This window comes from Schistocerca piceifrons, chromosome 2, assembly GCF_021461385.2.
Source record: "Schistocerca piceifrons isolate TAMUIC-IGC-003096 chromosome 2, iqSchPice1.1, whole genome shotgun sequence".
Lineage (NCBI taxonomy): Eukaryota > Metazoa > Arthropoda > Insecta > Orthoptera > Acrididae > Schistocerca > Schistocerca piceifrons.
The window spans coordinates 612,622,177-612,639,620 of NC_060139.1; the positions used below are offsets into that span (position 1 = coordinate 612,622,177).

Sequence of the window (17,444 nt, forward strand, 5' to 3'; positions counted from 1 at the left end):
AATACAACTATGAGAATGAAAGAAAACAGAAAGAAATTCTTTTCTTTGTAATAATAGCTACAAATCTTTAGATTGTGTTGACATGTCTTTGAAATGTATATGACATCTGGACATATCAGTACAAGATTTTGTACATAAGATTAAACTTATTTATATTGTCCTCTTGTGTAAGTACCATGGTAAAGGGTACCATTTCCTAAAGATAATGTAAAGATGGTTTGAATGCAGCCATCTCATGAGTAAATGAGTGTGAGCTGGTGCTATCTTGGAATGATGACAAACTGTGGTGCCAATATACGCCTCCCGCAGAGCACGTCTACACATGCAGTACCAGTTCCGTCAATGGCCGCCTACATGGAGCAGAGCTTCTTTCAACTTGCAGGGCTTCAGTGCAGAATACACGACTTTTTTTGGCTCACACTGGAGTCTTGACATATCTTTATTTATTTGTGCTAGGATGTTAGACACATAACTGACAGGTCAGTGTTTTGTGAGTTATCATTATTGTGAGTGTATTATTATAACTGTTCTTGTGGAAATAAATTGGTGAAGGTTAATAAATCAGTGTTCACATATTTCTGTACCTCACTGACCCAGTGCATGCATAATCCTGACAAATACCAAGGGCAGCCCTCAGCCAAAGACACAAAACCCATAGGCCCTCATAGAAGTGGTGTCAGCATGGGGATCAGTTATGGATATCTACAATCCTGAGGGAGGGAGGGAGGAGGCAGTATGTCTGAACTTCCAAGAATTCAGAGTTCCAGTCATTTCTCCAAAGCAGCAAGAACAGCAGCATGGACATCAGCCGACAATACGGGGATGTTAAATGCTGGAATTCAGGTTGTCTGCTCAAATATGACTTAAATACAAAAAGCAGTTATGGATGTATAAAACTTTTTCCTGTATTTGAGTGATTTCGTTGGCATACATTATGCCGAGTAACATGGCCAATCTCTGAACTGTTATAAGAATTTTGTGAAATAAGATACAGTGGTTAAAAACAGACAGAAATTAATGCAGCCTTTCACGTGACTTAGCGAGCGATAGCTCACGCAGTGCTGGCCTATTAAGAATTTATCATTATTGACATCAGTACCAGTATTTAGCAGAAAACCAGAGAAAGGCATAAAAGTATTCTTTTGGAAACTTGAAGGAGCTGCCTTGGTGGGTTTGTGGGCTAATTCAGATAGGTTAGCAGTTAATAAATAAGACTTCAGGGAGCTGCACAGGATTTCATTAGCACAGAGCCCACTTGTGTAAGCAGAAGTGTACAATGAGTTCAAACTTACAGTTGTTCAACGATTCAAATGCAAGAATGCTACCAGATTCTACAGAAAGCAAGTTCATAGTCTGACGATGCAACAAGATAAATGTATTGAGCAATTTGCCAACAGAATTCGAAACATTGGACACTCAAACATACGGGTTGATAGAAGACAAGGATGAGAATTGCATTCAGCTGTTTGAACCTGATCTGAGAGCTTTGGACACATTCATCCATGGATTGTATGGAGAGAAGAAAGCAAAGCAGTCAGATTGGCATGAAGTAAGACCTTTCAGGACGCAGTAGATGCAGCTGTTGGCTTTGTGAAAGCATTCAATGGCCAAATGATGTGTGAAAAGAAGAGTGCTGTATGTTCAATAAAAGTGTAGAATAATGTAACAGATGTAAGAACCCTGGTCACCAGCGAAAAGACTGTAAGGACAAACAAATTTGTTGCAACTGTGGGGTACAGTGACATGTATCAAGGGCTTGCCACAATAAAAGAAAAGGTAGTGTGAGCAACAACCTGGCAGATTATTAACTGAATGCAGGGATGTAAGTGCCACCGCACCATCTGTTGCATGCTGCATCCTGTTAGATCCACCAGAAATGAGATCGAAAACAATTTTTGTGATGCATGCTGTATATCATGGATGACAAATCAAGCTATGTATTGCAACAGGAGCACAAATCTAACTAACATGGTGTGACATTGATAAAATATACAGTTATAATGCACAGATTAAACGGCAAGAGGTTATGTAACCATGGAGGGGTTGATGTAGCATTATGTTTAAGACAAGAAAAATACACAGCGAGGATGTAAGAAGTTTCAAACAATGAAATGAAATGATCATATGGCATTTATTGGCCGGGATATCTCCTCTCGGGGTTCAGCCGCCATATTACAAGCCTTTTTAGTTGATGCCACTTCAGCGACTTGTGTGTCATTGATGATGAAAGACACCAAACACCCAGTCCCCTGCCAGGAATCAAACACGGGCCCCCTTGTGTGGTAGGCGGTAACACTACCGCTGTACTACGGAGGCGGACTTCAAACAATGAAGCTTGCTATGATGGTGTACTTGGATTTGATTTCTTGTCCACTACCGGGGCAGCTATATTTGTTGCATATAAAAAGATCTGACTAGGCCTAGTAACTATGACATAGGGAATCATTCTCCAGATTGTACTTAAAGGAGCAACAACACTGACATTGTGAGATTGGTCAACCCAGATGATGCACCAGTTCAAACCGACCAAGTCAATGTGCAAATTGACCAGCTTCAGCAAATTCCCCATGGAGCAGGAAAAACGATCAACCTCAAAGTCAAGGTACATCAATGTAAAGGAGATATGTTACTGGCTGAATGGTCAGGTAAATGTGTGTTATTGGACAAAATGTACTGTCATGTTGCCAGAAGTGTAGGTGTTGCTACAATGGTGAGACAGAATGTAGCTGGAGACCCAGTAACAATAACGAACATTTTCAATGAAGACACTGTATTGCCATTAGGAACAAAGGTTGCTGGAGTTTTGATTATACATAAAAGTTGTCACACATATTCCAAATGAGGTATCAAATGTTGCCGTCACGAAGACGATCTTGTAGAATAATGAAAAATTGCAACAAAGAGTCAAAGCTAATAATGAACTGAAGAACAAGATTTGGCAGAAGATAGAACATTTGACAGTTGAGAGCAGAAGATTTTAGTGCCTTTTTGTTGGAATACGTGGATGTTTTCTGAGAACATTCAAATTTACATGTCACTCATTTGGTTCAGCATAGTATGCATACTGGAAAAGCAGTACCAATCACTCAGCATCATTAATGAATACAATGAATGCAGTAACCACATTAGACAATTACTCATTATTAAACATGGTATAAACTCTGGGTTTCTTGTGCAGATGAAATTTTTTGGTTATCTTGACGTATATCTTGAAGACGTAATAATGTTGACGAAAACAAGAAGCAACATACCGAATGACTTCAAGCAGTTTTTGAGCATATAAGAAGTGCTAATCAATAGATAAATGTCATTTTACACAAAGTCAAGTGAACACTAGACATGTTATAAGGAGCAAAGGTGTCCATTCTGACCCAAAATTAACCGAAGCTGTCAAGAGCTTCCCTAAACTGCAGAATTTAAACTAACTACAATCATTCTTGGGATTAGTAAATTTATTTAGAAATTTAATAGCCAATTATGCAAATATAGTTTGTCCAATGATGATGCTACTGAGAAAAGGAACCACATTTAATTGGTTGACAGAATGCAAATGTATGGAGGAACTTAAAACTGCCCTAACCACAGCTCCAATGTCAGCTTATCCAGATTTCAGTAGGCCCTTCATTCTTTTGACATATGCTTTGAATTTTACTGTTGGTGCTATTTTGTATCAAGAAACTGACAGCCATGAACACCCAATACCATTTGCCCCCAAACAATTATGCAAAGCAGAATGTAATTATACTACAACAGAAAAGGAACTTTGTGTTTTGGTTTTTGCATAACACATAACAGATGTTTTCTGACAGGACAAGAATTTAACTTGATTACTGACCATGTTGTACTTAAATGTTTACTGACCTAAAAAGGACCAATGTCCCAGATTAACAAGGTGACTCTGAAACTAAGTGAGTTCAAGTCTAAAGTTATTCACTGACCTGGTTAATTACGTGTGCATACTGACACGATGAGCCGAACAGTTTGTATCCGTGTTACAATAAGTAATGAGGAAAAGTTAAAAGCAGCTCAAGAGGAAGATCCACACTGCAAAATATGGAAAAATGATCAGTGTTTTATTGAAGAAGATGGATATCTGTTCAAAATCAATAGTAAAGGAAACCGTCAAGTAACTCCGGAAGGCATAAGAAAACAAATCATGACAGAGCAGCATGATTCTTCATAATAAGGACACTGCAGTGAAAGAGCAATGGACATTGAAATAGCTTAGACATTTTGGTGGCCACGCCATAAAGCTGACTTTCTGAGTTTGTTTCACAATGTGATTCCTGTAATAGAGGAATAATTTGGAAAAATCTAAGGCACCATTAGAAGAGCTGACAGAAAATATTAAACCATTCAAAATGTAGTAATTGCTGTTGTTGGACCTTTACCTATGACTAACAATGGGAATAAATACATACTGACCACATTATATAATTTCTCCAGATATCTTCTCATGATACCAATACCTGATCAAAGCACTGAGACAGTGGCTAAAGTTTTTGTCAAAGAGTGGGTTCCAAGTCTGGATAACCATGTAGCATAATCATTGACCAAGGAATGAATTTCATGAGTGAAGTGTTTAAGTAGACTTGCAAGTTACTGAAAATAGTTCAGCTAAGAACTACATCAGGACAACGTGAAGGAAATGGAAGCACCAAGTGAATCCACATAAGAATCATTATGATGGTTAATCACTATGTAAGCAGCAAGCATTCTAACTGAGACATCTTTCTGTGCTTACAATGCAAAAATGCACTTGTCAACTGGCCTAAGTCTAAGAAATTGTAAATGGAAGAAAGATACATTCGCCCTTGGACTTTGCCCGACTGAATTCTGGAATCATAACACATAAAGGAATTAGCACACAAGCTAACAAGGGAGTGAAACGACAGAATCATCAATCTTTTCTGCAGCAAGCCGTTGCATCACTGGCCGCCTGTACAGAGCCGAGCTTTTTCAACTCGTGGGGTTTCAATTTGGAATGTATGTCTTTTTTTGGCTCACATTAGAATCCCATTAAGTCCGTCTTACTTGGTGTTTGGGATGTCAGACACAGTTATGTCAGGTCGGAGTAGTGAGCATGGAAATACAGTGGTAAAAGTTAATAATTTGGTATTCACATATTTCTGTACTTCACAAACCAAATGTTTACATAATTCTGACAAATAGCATAGGAGGTCCTCAGCTGAGGATACAAAACCTGTAACCCCTTATAATTATGTAGAGTCCACCTATCAGTGATACCTAACAAGATATCAGTTACATTGTATTTCTTACATTTTACAAGCATAACATTTTGTGCTCTGCCCCTGTTTCCTGGCCCATTCAGACCTAGCTTCCATGTTTCCTTTCAAATACAAATGTTATAAGTATTCTGATTTTAGCTTATTACCTTTAGTAGCTCTGAACATCTCCAATTGAAATCAAAATTCTCTTCAGACCATGTGGATAGAAACAGGATGGACTTTGTCACTGATGCACTCTTGCTTATGCTCGAATCCAAGTATTTTAACAAATATTAATTTTTGCTAAAGGAATACAAAGCATTTCTTCTTTGACCGACCTCGTTTACTCTCTCTCAATGCATAATCACTTCTTCCCGTTCAGTACTGTACAATACAGAAAACATGACATGGATATATGTCTCAAGTTCTGACATGAAACAAATGACTTCGATATTTCAATTGATTTCTTTTATTTTGCACAATGTCAAGCTATATTGTTATCACATGTGCTCTTACTCAGTTGTGCGCCATGCTGCTCCAATTTGGGATGCTCAACCAGGAAGATACAAATTACATACAGGCATTGCAAGTCGTGGTCATATTACAATCACTGTCCTACCTTGTAGACGGGCAGTGTCCAACTCTCCATGTGTCACATGCAAAACAGATACTGTAAACCTCCAACCAGCTTTTTATTTTCGACTCTAAACTATTGAATGGTTTCAAAACTGCTACTATCATTTGTCGACTATGAAGATGTATAGTTACATACCACTCTGCCAGAGGGGTATGTAGCACCAAAGGTTATTACTAATAAAGAGATATTCATGGAATGAAGATGACAATATGTACACACCCTGAAGAAGAGCATGTTGGAATAAACGACATTCATATTTTATAATCTAAAGCCTTGTTTTCCTGGTTATGTGATTGGCTGTGTCAGTTCTAAAGTACACTTCACAAATTACTGTTGACAACTTGTGATCGTTATAATTCTACAGTTCCTTATATTAAAATTTTAAACAATTTACCTAAGCTGGTTTTGTACTTTCAAACCTTAAAACAAACCTAGAACCTTAAAACATCTTTTTTTGAAAATTTTCTATATATTCTGGGTGGTATAACAAAATACTACTAACAAATAAGAAATCTATGGTAAAATGGCATTAAGTACACATAAAGATGTATACCAAATGGAACAATAGGCAAGGTTAATCTTTAGTCAAAGGAAGAAGCAAACATTTTAGAAAGTACTCAGTATGTAAGTTCAGTGTTCACATGGATCTGCTTTCTTTGTTATAATGAAATGTATCCTAGTGAAGTCATTATAATGATGATTTTTCTTGTTTACAGGGGTCTCCATTACTGAAGAGGGTAACAATTATTCATTAAATGTAATGTTGTGGTTAGTCTATTGACACTGCTTGTATTCAGGACGAGTACCACACAAGCACATACATTCTGAAAGCTCATGATCGAATATTTCTCTCTATGTATGTATGACTTCTTGAAACTTTCACTTTGTCTGGTTGTATTTGGTTATAATTTGTTTTCCTACTTGTTTGAAGCAGCACATATTTGTGCCAATAGCTATTTTGTTTAGATTTGTGGAATATTTACATCTGGATACTCAACAAATAATGTCACCTGATTGAATAACTGTTTCATCTACTTGTTTATGAATATAATACAATATGTTATAAGCTTTGTTCCATATTTACATTATCATTCATGTGGTTGACAGCTATTTCTTCTTCTTAATAAATATGGTGGTATCACTGAGGTATATACAACACTACTAAACCACAAAAAATCATTTCAACTGTTTGCATATTGATGGTAGGCAATGAAAACCTCGTAACTCCGTCTGCCTGTGAAAATCTCTTAATTTCGATAACCAGTATTTCCATTATCAAAGAGAGATTTGAAAGTATATCGATTTCTATAATCTGTCAATAGCTACACTTCTACAATATAGTTACACACATAGCCACTTTATCTGTATCACTATATTTAATTTTTTAAGAAATTGTTTTTACTTCTCCTGCAAAATTTTAAGAAAATGGAGTTATGAGGTTTTCATTGTCTATGATTGATATGAAAAAAATGATATAGTTGTAGTTATGTGAACCATTAAAATAGTGGGATACAAGTCGAAGATATGTAATTTAGTTATTTATCACAGCACCATGTGAGAATTATGTTTTTAAGCAACAGTTTTGTCCTTTCTTCTTCATGTTGTATATCTTTGATATCTTCTTGAATATAAAATTTCCCATCATACTTCAACAGCATTTTGCAGTCATCCACATTGTTGAGGATTTCTTCTGCTTTATTCAGCAAGGTATTAAGGTGCTTTCTGTCCAGGAGATTCACCTTGATGGACATCAGTACCTTCAAACAAGAAAATACATATATATGTTAGACTTCAATTACATGTACCAAAGAGTTATGAAGAATGTACATCAACTTGGAACAAGTTTAACTGCAAACAAAACATACCAAACTCAACAACAGAATTTAAATGAATTAATGAGTCTTTCCACACTAACATTAAGGCTCGTTTCACACTGGGACACTTGTGACGGTCACCGGTGACTGTGGCGAACACTCCTGGGTCACTGGTGTCCCACACTGCAGCTGTTGCCAACTGATTAGTTGGTGAAATGGACTCGAGCGAGGAGGAACTGTTTAGTACTTGTAATGAGGAGGAGGAGGAGGAGAATGAAGACACAACGTTCATTACACATACATCCACTGCTACGTGATCAGCTGGAGAAAGGATTGTATTACACCCTTTATGACGACCTGAGACAATCTGAGAAGAAGTTTTTTCAGTATTTTCGAATGTCAAAAACTTCATTTGATGAACTACTAGAAAATGTGAAAGAAGCAATCACAGGAAAAGACACTATACTAAGGAAGGCTATCCCACCAGAGGAAAAACTTGCTCTTACATTAAGGTAGGTACTGTAGTATTATTTTATTTTATTGAAAGCACATTTTACAGATTTTAACTGGTATTAATATACATTACAAAATATTGTAAAACTTTCACTGATAGTTTTAAGTTCGTTGTTTCTCTGCCTGTGCTGTTGAAAAGTATATTAAGGACTCGTCACTATACTCGGAGGCCGCTGGCGAGCACACAGCTGGTAACTGATCGGACAACCTCGACTGTCCTCCAGTGTAGCCTTGAACTGTTCCATGATATGCACGGTCGTGATGCGGATCCCCCGTAGCGTAATTTGGTACCGGTGCAAATCCTATTTGGGACGAAGAGGAAGCAGAAGCGCTGTAATATTGTTGGGCATTAATAATGACATTCATCAAATCTGATTTCACTTTCAATCTTGCATGACTGGGTAATTTTTTTAATTCAGGTACTAAAGACTGCATAAACAAGCTATCTTCGTCGGCTTGCTGTGATGAATTGTCTTTTCTGGCGTACTTTTCCTTCAAAATGTTATATAGGATATCTTCTTCTTCAAGACTCTTCTTTTCACGTGGCCTTTTTTGCCGTCGCTCAGCAGTTTTTTCACGTGCCTCCTGCTCTAAATTTTCTCCTTCATCAAACTCATTTCTGTCTTCATCATCATCATCATTGTCAATACTAGAAGTAGTGTTCTTACAGTCAGTTGTTAGGAATCGCAGCTGATCGAAGTAGATATACTTCTTCCTACCAGTTGCTGCAGAAACACTCTTTTCTGTTTTTTGCCTTAATAACTCTCTGGTATAACTGGCCCTTAAGCTCTTCCATTTCCTTTGAAGGATTGTCCCTGCAACAAACAAAAACCACCATAGTATTGTAATATCTAATATATAAAAATGAATGTTTGTTTGGTTTTGTTCGTATTTTATGCGCAGCCGTACCGTTCATCCGATTGCGATGAAACTTTGTCACTTGCACGAAAGTTATAGGCATAGTACAATTATTAAAATTATAGTTGCCGGGTGTTTCAGCTGGTTATCTATAATGTCTACATGTGCGTGCGTGTGTATGCTTGTGTGTAACCTGCATAATTTTGTAGTTTTGCTCCATATGCTTTATCTTTTTTTACAGGTACTTGGGGGCCGGATCATCCATGATGGACTTACATTTTCAGTACAGAATTGGAGTATCAACTATCTCGTATATTATACGAGACGTTTGCTCTGCCATACGGCGTAAAATGAAGTCAAAATATTTCCCGACCTCTCGAAAGATCTATGGCTTGCCTCAGCTGAAGGATTCCATAAGAGGGCCAACTTTCCTCATTGTGTGGGTGCAGTGGACGGGAAGCACATCAGAATTGTAAAACCCACTTCCAGTGGTTCACTCTACTATAATTATAAGAACTATTTTTCCATTCTGTTGTTAGCTGTTTGTGATTCGACGTACAAATTCTTATTTATAGACGTTGGAGCATGTGGGAAATCATCTGAGTCAACTGTGTTTCGTAATACAGTGTTAAATAATAAACTACAAGATGGTACGCTAGATTTACCTGCACCAAAACAACTGTCATTATCATTTGAAAGACCTATGCCATTCATGTTAGTAGGAGATGAAGGTTTCGGATTGTCAAAATTCATTTTGCGCCCTTATGGTGGAAAGTATTTAGACATTAAAAAACGTGTGTTCAACTATAGACTGTGCAGAGCCAGAAGGTACATCGAGTGTACTTTTGGAATTCTTGCACACAAGTGGCGCATTTTCTATCGACTACTGGATGTTAAATTAGATTTGGCAGAGTCTATTGTGAAGACATGTTGCCTCCTCCATAACATTGTGCTTGATCGTGATGGAATACAGTTTGAGGATATGTTAACTACTCAGGGATTGCAGGACATGTCACCTTGCTTGGTCCGTGGAGGAAATATTGCGAACGGTATCAGAGAAGATTTTGCAAACTACTTCATCAGCCATGAAGGCGAAGTGCCATGGCAGCTGCAAAAAATCTAAGTGCTAGAAATGTTATGTGAACATTAATGTCGTTAAGCCTAAATGTTCATTGGAATGGTATTTGAAATGTGCAGTGTTCAATTATTACCATGTTAACTGTAACAAACCATACTGTTGCGTTCACTGAACTGATTAAAACTTGCAATTAAAATTATAATTACAATGCACTTTTTTGTATTACAGTTGTGTGTACCTAATTGAACAGAACCCAAGCACGAGCACTGTTCTCATTCGGGTGGCAAAAACTTGTAAGTCAATAGTATTATGGTAAATAAATAAAATTCATTATTATAGTAACAACATATGCGTAAATTATTGTTGTTTTGAATAATATTTTAACTGTATTTTTCGGACCATAAGGCCTTATTAGACTACGAAAAGACGTACCCTTAATTTTGTTATGAAAATGTTGAAATAAAACTATTTATTTTGTTTTACTTTCATTCGCCCTGTAGGGGTCAGTACATGGTTTCAGCGCTCATCCATTTTGTCCATTCTTCTCGCATTGAGACTGCATAACAGTACACTTGCTATTGGTAATGCAAAAGAAAAGGGGTGAGGGATAGCATTCTCCTTGTAGGTTATTAACCTCCTAGCCTCATACAGGGGTAGAAAATATATTTCGATAGTCTTGTGGTCCGAAAAATACGGTATTAAAGCGAAAAAAGAATACAGAACTTACCAATTTTGTTTCTTTCATCTATGCTCTTTACATCGAAATCAGACACAAACTTCGTAATAATTTCTTGCCACGCTTTCATTTTCATGACTTTGTTACTGTAGTCATCGCTTTTCATATCCCAAATAACGGGATGACTTTCCACTTCACTTATAAAATCTTCTGTGTTGATGAACTCTAAACTCATGGCTGCACTGTGTGGAGAACCACTGGGCTCAGTAACGGCTGCCTGTCTGTTGGCAACTCTGCACTGCTGTGTCTGTGATCGGTGTCCCAGTGTGAACACTCCAATACAAGCTAATGCATGTCCGGCGGTGACCGCAGCGAACACAGTGTCGGTGTCCGTCACATGTGGCGAGGGTGAGTCACTGCTGGGTCACCATGACTCGGTGACTCAGTGCAGTGCCGCAGTGTGAATGCTCCAATTCAAACGAATGTATCTCTATCAGTGACCGTCACCGGTGACCGTCACAAGTGTCCCAGTGTGAAACGAGCGTTAGATCATCAAATGAAGTTTACACTATTTTTAGTACACACGCATTAAAAAATGAGAAAAACAGAGAAGGAGCAAGCAGAAATTTGTTGACCAAATGTGTCAACCTAGATCATATTCTATTGAAAGCCACGGTAATGCCACTTGGAGACTGTAAAGCACAAATTGGCAAAGAACATCATCACAGACCCTTAGTAAGAAAATTCCTAACACATAAAACAACCAATGCAAATCGAGAAAAATGTGTACATCTGTGCAGACAGCATAATGTAGCACTAAAATCTACATTATTCAAAGAAGTCCTAGAAAACAAATCACATGGGTATCACCAAATCCAATATGCGGAGAGAAACAACTTGATCATGTTGCTACAAGTGGACAATCTGCAATGGAAGTACTCAATGCAAAAGTAGCTAAGAATGTTGGTTTAGATTCAGATCACAATCTATTGTTAGATTCAATAAAGTACATCATCAACCCAAAATACTTCATACACAGAAGTTGCCTAGACAAAATTATTTCAAAATGCTTTTGGTTAAAAGAACACGTAAATGTTTTCTACAAGAAGACATTATTGATATTATTATTCAGACTGCAGCAGAAACTATTCCTCTTTTCAAAAAATGGAATTGTGGAATGACGATAATGATGAGTTAATTATAAGGAGACGATGAGCTTGGAATATCTGGAACACAAATAAAAATGATAACAGCGAAAATTTGATATAAGCCAGGACACTTACTTCAAAAGGTCTCAAAAAGATCAGACTACAAAATACAAAAATCTACTTAAGTCAGCTGACTAATACAAAGTTTACAATTTATAGACCCAAAACCACAGAAGAGTGCATATAATAGCACTGAGCAGTGCAGAATACTTGAAAGAATAATGCAATTAAAGGCTATTCACAATCCTGACAGCTTGTCAGATGGTGCAAAGCCAACTGAAATATTAATTGGACACCACAATGGTAATAAACTGTTACTTTTATTCCATAATAATGCAAGTACATGGAGCAGCAGGCATTTGAAACAAAAGTAGTAAGTGGTACAAAGATACCCTGACTGATAAGAAGTTGCCTCAACTGACTGTAGGTGAGTGGTTGCCTTTCCCTTAGTTTTTGTTATTTTTAAGTTGTTCCATGATTTCTCTGATTTCCTCTATTGTTGGTGGCTTCGAGTCTGGTTGTATTTCGATCATGTTATCAAAATTAATTTTTTTTTTTTTTTTTTCCCCTGGTGGATCATAATTATGTAGTTCTCTAAAGTGTAAGCTTACGTCAACCATGCTGCACTTTTATAAGGAACTGCGACTATTTATATGAAAATAACAAATAAAACAATTATCTGTGTCAGTCACTCTTTTTATTTCATACTAAGATGTGTTTCAATAGTTTACACTCTCATCTTCACATGGAACAATGATAATATGTTACATTTTTGCTTGTTGGATGCAGACAGTTGTTCCTTGAGGTTTCATTTTGCTACAAAAACGTATAACAGGCACTTATTAGCAAAATATGATTATAAATTTTAAATGGTGATAGTGGGGATCATCGCTAACATATTCATTAACCACTCTGAGCAAAAATTATTCAATAGCAACATCCCATGTATACAAGACATTAACTTTTACAAAAGATATGCAGATGAAATATTACTAATAAGAGAGAGGGAAAACAAACAAGTGTTGAGACCGTAATTCAAGGATTCAACAGCACACGCAAAAACATTCAGTTCACGTGTGAATATGAAAATCGGAACTCTGTAAACTTTTTGGATCTCACCCACAAGAAAAAACAGTGAACACATGCTTAGTATTTACAGAAAATCCACAACTACAAATGTAAATATCCATGCTTCTTCATGCCACCTGCACACACACACACACACACACACACACACACACTAGCAACTTATCGACCCATGTTGCACAGAGCACACAAAATGCCATTAAGCAAAGAAATGCTCCAAAATGAAACTGAGGTGATCAGATAGCAGCAGCAAATGGTTTTCAATCTGCTTAGAAAAATTGTCTAAGAAAGTTAAGAAAGGAATAGATGGAAACATAAATAAGAACAACAAGCAGACAGGCAACAGGACAGTATGTCTTACCTACTTTGGAACTGTTTCACAAAAAATTGCTAATGTATTGACATCATACAATGTAAGAGTTGTTTTCTCAACCAACAATAAATTTGGTATTAGACTGCCACACAATTTAAAACCAGTAAAGATAAATTCTCTAACTCTGGTGTATACAAGATAAAATGCATCCAATGCCTCGTACTATATGTCGGTCAGACTGGACAAAGCTTCTGAATTGGATTCAAAGATGCATTCAAATACAACAATACAAGATGCATTCAAATACAACATACCCAATAAATCTGCCATAGCTACACACATTCAGGACACAAGATTTTCCTTTGATAACATAAAGGACAATCTAGAGATACGTCAGAAAATAAACAGAGGCCACAAACTCAATCTTTATGAAGAACTAGAAATTTTCATTCACAGTAGAATGTATCACTAACTCAAGGTATTTGCCCAGACAGGTTAAAATATGTCATTGTCAAGCTTCTCTACAAAAAAGGGGACACCACAGATGTTAATAATTACTGGCCAGTATCCTTGCTTACAGCATTTTCAAAAATCACCAAGAAAGTAATGTACTCAAGAGTGGTTAGCTGTGTCAACAATAATGTGTTACTTATTAAATCACAGTTCGAATTTCAAAAATGCTGTTCCACCGAGACAGCAATATGCAATTTCACTGCCCACATAACAGAGTCTTTAAATACACTCCTGGAAATTGAAATAAGAACACCGTGAATTCATTGTCCCAGGAAGGGGAAACTTTATTGACACATTCCTGGGGTCAGATACATCACATGATCACACTGACAGAACCACAGGCACATAGACACAGGCAACAGAGCATGCACAATGTCGGCACTAGTACAGTGTATATCCACCTTTCGCAGCAATGCAGGCTGCTATTCTCCCATGGAGACGATCGTAGAGATGCTGGATGTACTCCTGTGGAACGGCTTGCCATGCCATTTCCACCTGGCGCCTCAGTTCGACCAGCGTTCGTGCTGGACGTGCAGACCGCGTGAGACGACGCTTCATCCAGTCCCAAACATGCTCAATGGGGGACAGATCCGGAGATCTTGCTGGCCAGGGTAGTTGACTTACACCTTCTAGAGCACGTTGGGTGGCACGGGATACATGCGGATGTGCATTGTCCTGTTGGAAAAGCAAGTTCCCTTGCCGGTCTAGGAATGGTAGAACGATGGGTTCAATGACGGTTTGGATGTACCGTGCACTATTCAGTGTCCCCTCGACGATCACCAGTGGTGTACGGCCAGTGTAGGAGATCGCTCCCCACACTATGATGCCGGGTGTTGGCCCTGTGTGCCTCGGTCGTATGCAGTCCTGATTGTGGCGCTCACCTGCACGGCGCCAAACACGCATACGACCATCATTGGCACCAAGGCAGAAGCGACTCTCATCGCTGAAGACGACACGTCTCCATTCGTCCCTCCATTCACGCCTGTCGCGACACCACTGGAGGCGGGCTGCACGATGTTGGGGCGTGAGCGGAAGACGGCCTAACGGTGTGCGGGACCGTAGCCCAGCTTCATGGAGACAGTTGCGAATGGTCCTCGCCGATACCCCAGGAGCAACAGTGTCCCTAATTTGCTGGGAAGTGGCGGTGCGGTCCCCTACGGCACCGCGTAGGATCCTACGGTCTTGGCCTGCATCCGTGCGTCGCTGCGGTCCGGTCCCAGGTCGACGGGCACGTGCACCTTCCGCCGACCACTGGCGACAACATCGATGTACTGTGGAGACCTCACGCCCCACGTGTTGAGCAATTCGGCGGTACATCCAGCCGGCCTCCCGCATGCCCACTATACGCCCTCGCTCAAAGTCCGTTAACTGCACATACGGTTCACGTCCACGCTGTCGCGGCATGCTACCAGTGTTAAAGACTGCGATGGAGATCCGTATGCCACGGCAAACTGGCTGACACTGACGGCGGTGGTGCACAAATGCTGCGCAGCTAGCGCCATTCGACGGCCAACACCGTGGTTCCGGGTGTGTCCGCTGTGCCGTGCGTGTGATCATTGCTTGTACAGCCCTCTCGCAGTGTCCGGAGCAAGTATGGTGGGTCTGACACACCGGTGTCAATGTGTTCTTTTTTCCATTTCCAGGAGTGTAGTAAAATGTCACCAATAGGAATTTTCTGTGACTTATGCAAAGCACTTAACTGTGTGAACCATGACATTATGTTACAGAAATTACAATTCTATGATTTAAATGGAACAGCATATGAGTGGTTTACATCATATCCACAGAACAGAAAACAAGATGTTTCTTTACACGGTTTAAGTGATTTAAGGAAGCTTGCCACTTCATCTAACTGGAGTGAAGTTACATTAGGTGTTCCACAGGGTTCGATCATGGGTTCCCTTCTGTTCTTGTTATATGTGAATGACCTCCCTTCTCATCTGAAACAAGAAGCTAAACTGATGCTGTTTGTTGATGATACAAGCATCATTATTAATCCAATAAAAGAAACTCCAATAGATATGATACAAATAAAGGCTTTGGAAAAATTATTAATTGATTTTCTGTGAATAGCCTTTCTCTGAACTTTGGAAAAACATAGTACAGCCAATTTTCTGCTGCAAGGAACACATTTCCTTCAATGAATATAACACATCAACAGAAGTCAGTAGCCAGGGTAGAGTACACTTAGTTTTTTGGTGTGCATATAGATGAGTATCTTGATCAGAAAATTAATATTTTGGTTCTCCTAAAGTGATTGGGTTCAGCAATTTTTGCAATTAGAATAACTGCCAATTTTGAGGCTATATAAATAGCTAACAAACTTTGCATACTTTCATTCTCTGATGTGATACAGAATAATATTTTGGGGTAACTCAATACTTAGGCAAAAAGTATTCATTGCTCAAAAGAAAGTGGTTAGAATAATGTGTGGAGCTCATAGTCGCACATCTTGTAAGCATCTGTTTAAAAGGTTAGGAATTCTTACAACAGCCCCACAGTACATTTACTCCGTAATGAAATTTGTTCTCAACAACATAGACCAGTTTAAAAACAACAGTGACATTCATGATTGTAATACCAGAAGAAAGAAAGACTTATGCTATCCTCTACTTAACCTATCTTTAGCACAGAAAGGAGTAAAATATGCTGCTGTGAAACTTTTCAATAAATTACCAGACTAAATAAAATGTCTCATAGACAGCAGTAATAGTTTCAAAAATAAACAGAAATCATATCTCCTTGACAACTCCTTCTATACCATACATGAATTCTTGAACAGGAATAAATAAATCTACAGGTATAAGATATGCATTTTGTGCCATTTAAGGGAATGGGGTAGGCAATAAAAATTTTAAGCTTAAAAAACCTTGATTCATATGTGATTATTTTTTGCACTTGAAACGTTCCACATCGTAACGGTTACTGTGAAATTGATCAATTGAACATATAACTAACTAACTAACACACTATCATTCACTCAGAATTATGGAGATCATCGGAAGATTCAGCCATGAAAAAACTATTCCAGGTCATTAAAATTTTCTCGATTTTCAAGCCTCACCATTTCAAATAAAACACTTGAACTTTTGAAATCTATCTTCAACAACGACATCATGAGTTGAAATCAATGAGGGCTGGGGCTGGCGCGGTGTTCTGCTTATGTAGATATAATGGCAGTGTCTGAAACCTTCTAGAGATGGCTGGAGTGGTGTATGCACGGAAGGCAATGTGGGCAGCTTGGTGTGGCTCTGTCCACCGCAGGACCAAGTGATGTCACATGGTGTAAACGGCCAGTGACATGTTTGAAGCTGCTGCTACCATGTCCCTACATGTGTCAAGCCTATATCTTTGCTTTTGCTCAATGGCTGAAGTCCGCCTCCATGTCCTACTAAGTGGGTACACTGGCCTCTGTTAAAATTGTTGCTGTTTATCCTGATTTTGATCACTTCCTTGATAACAAAATCCCAATATGATAGTGTCTGAACCAAAACTCTCATTTTTACAAAATTTTTATGCC

The 17,444-nt window shown here is 38.4% G+C and overlaps 1 protein-coding gene across 1 annotated transcript in view; it reads right to left on the minus strand.

The window, feature by feature from the left end:
• Positions 1-5,681: 5,681 nt before the first annotated feature.
• Positions 5,682-17,444, minus strand: part of LOC124775505 (nucleolar pre-ribosomal-associated protein 1) — a 177,585-nt gene continuing 165,822 nt past the window's right edge. The window contains exon 20 of the mRNA XM_047250338.1: positions 5,682-7,622. Within this exon, the coding sequence (XP_047106294.1) occupies positions 7,401-7,622 (222 nt within the window). The 3' untranslated portion in view covers positions 5,682-7,400. The remainder of the gene's footprint in view (positions 7,623-17,444) is intronic.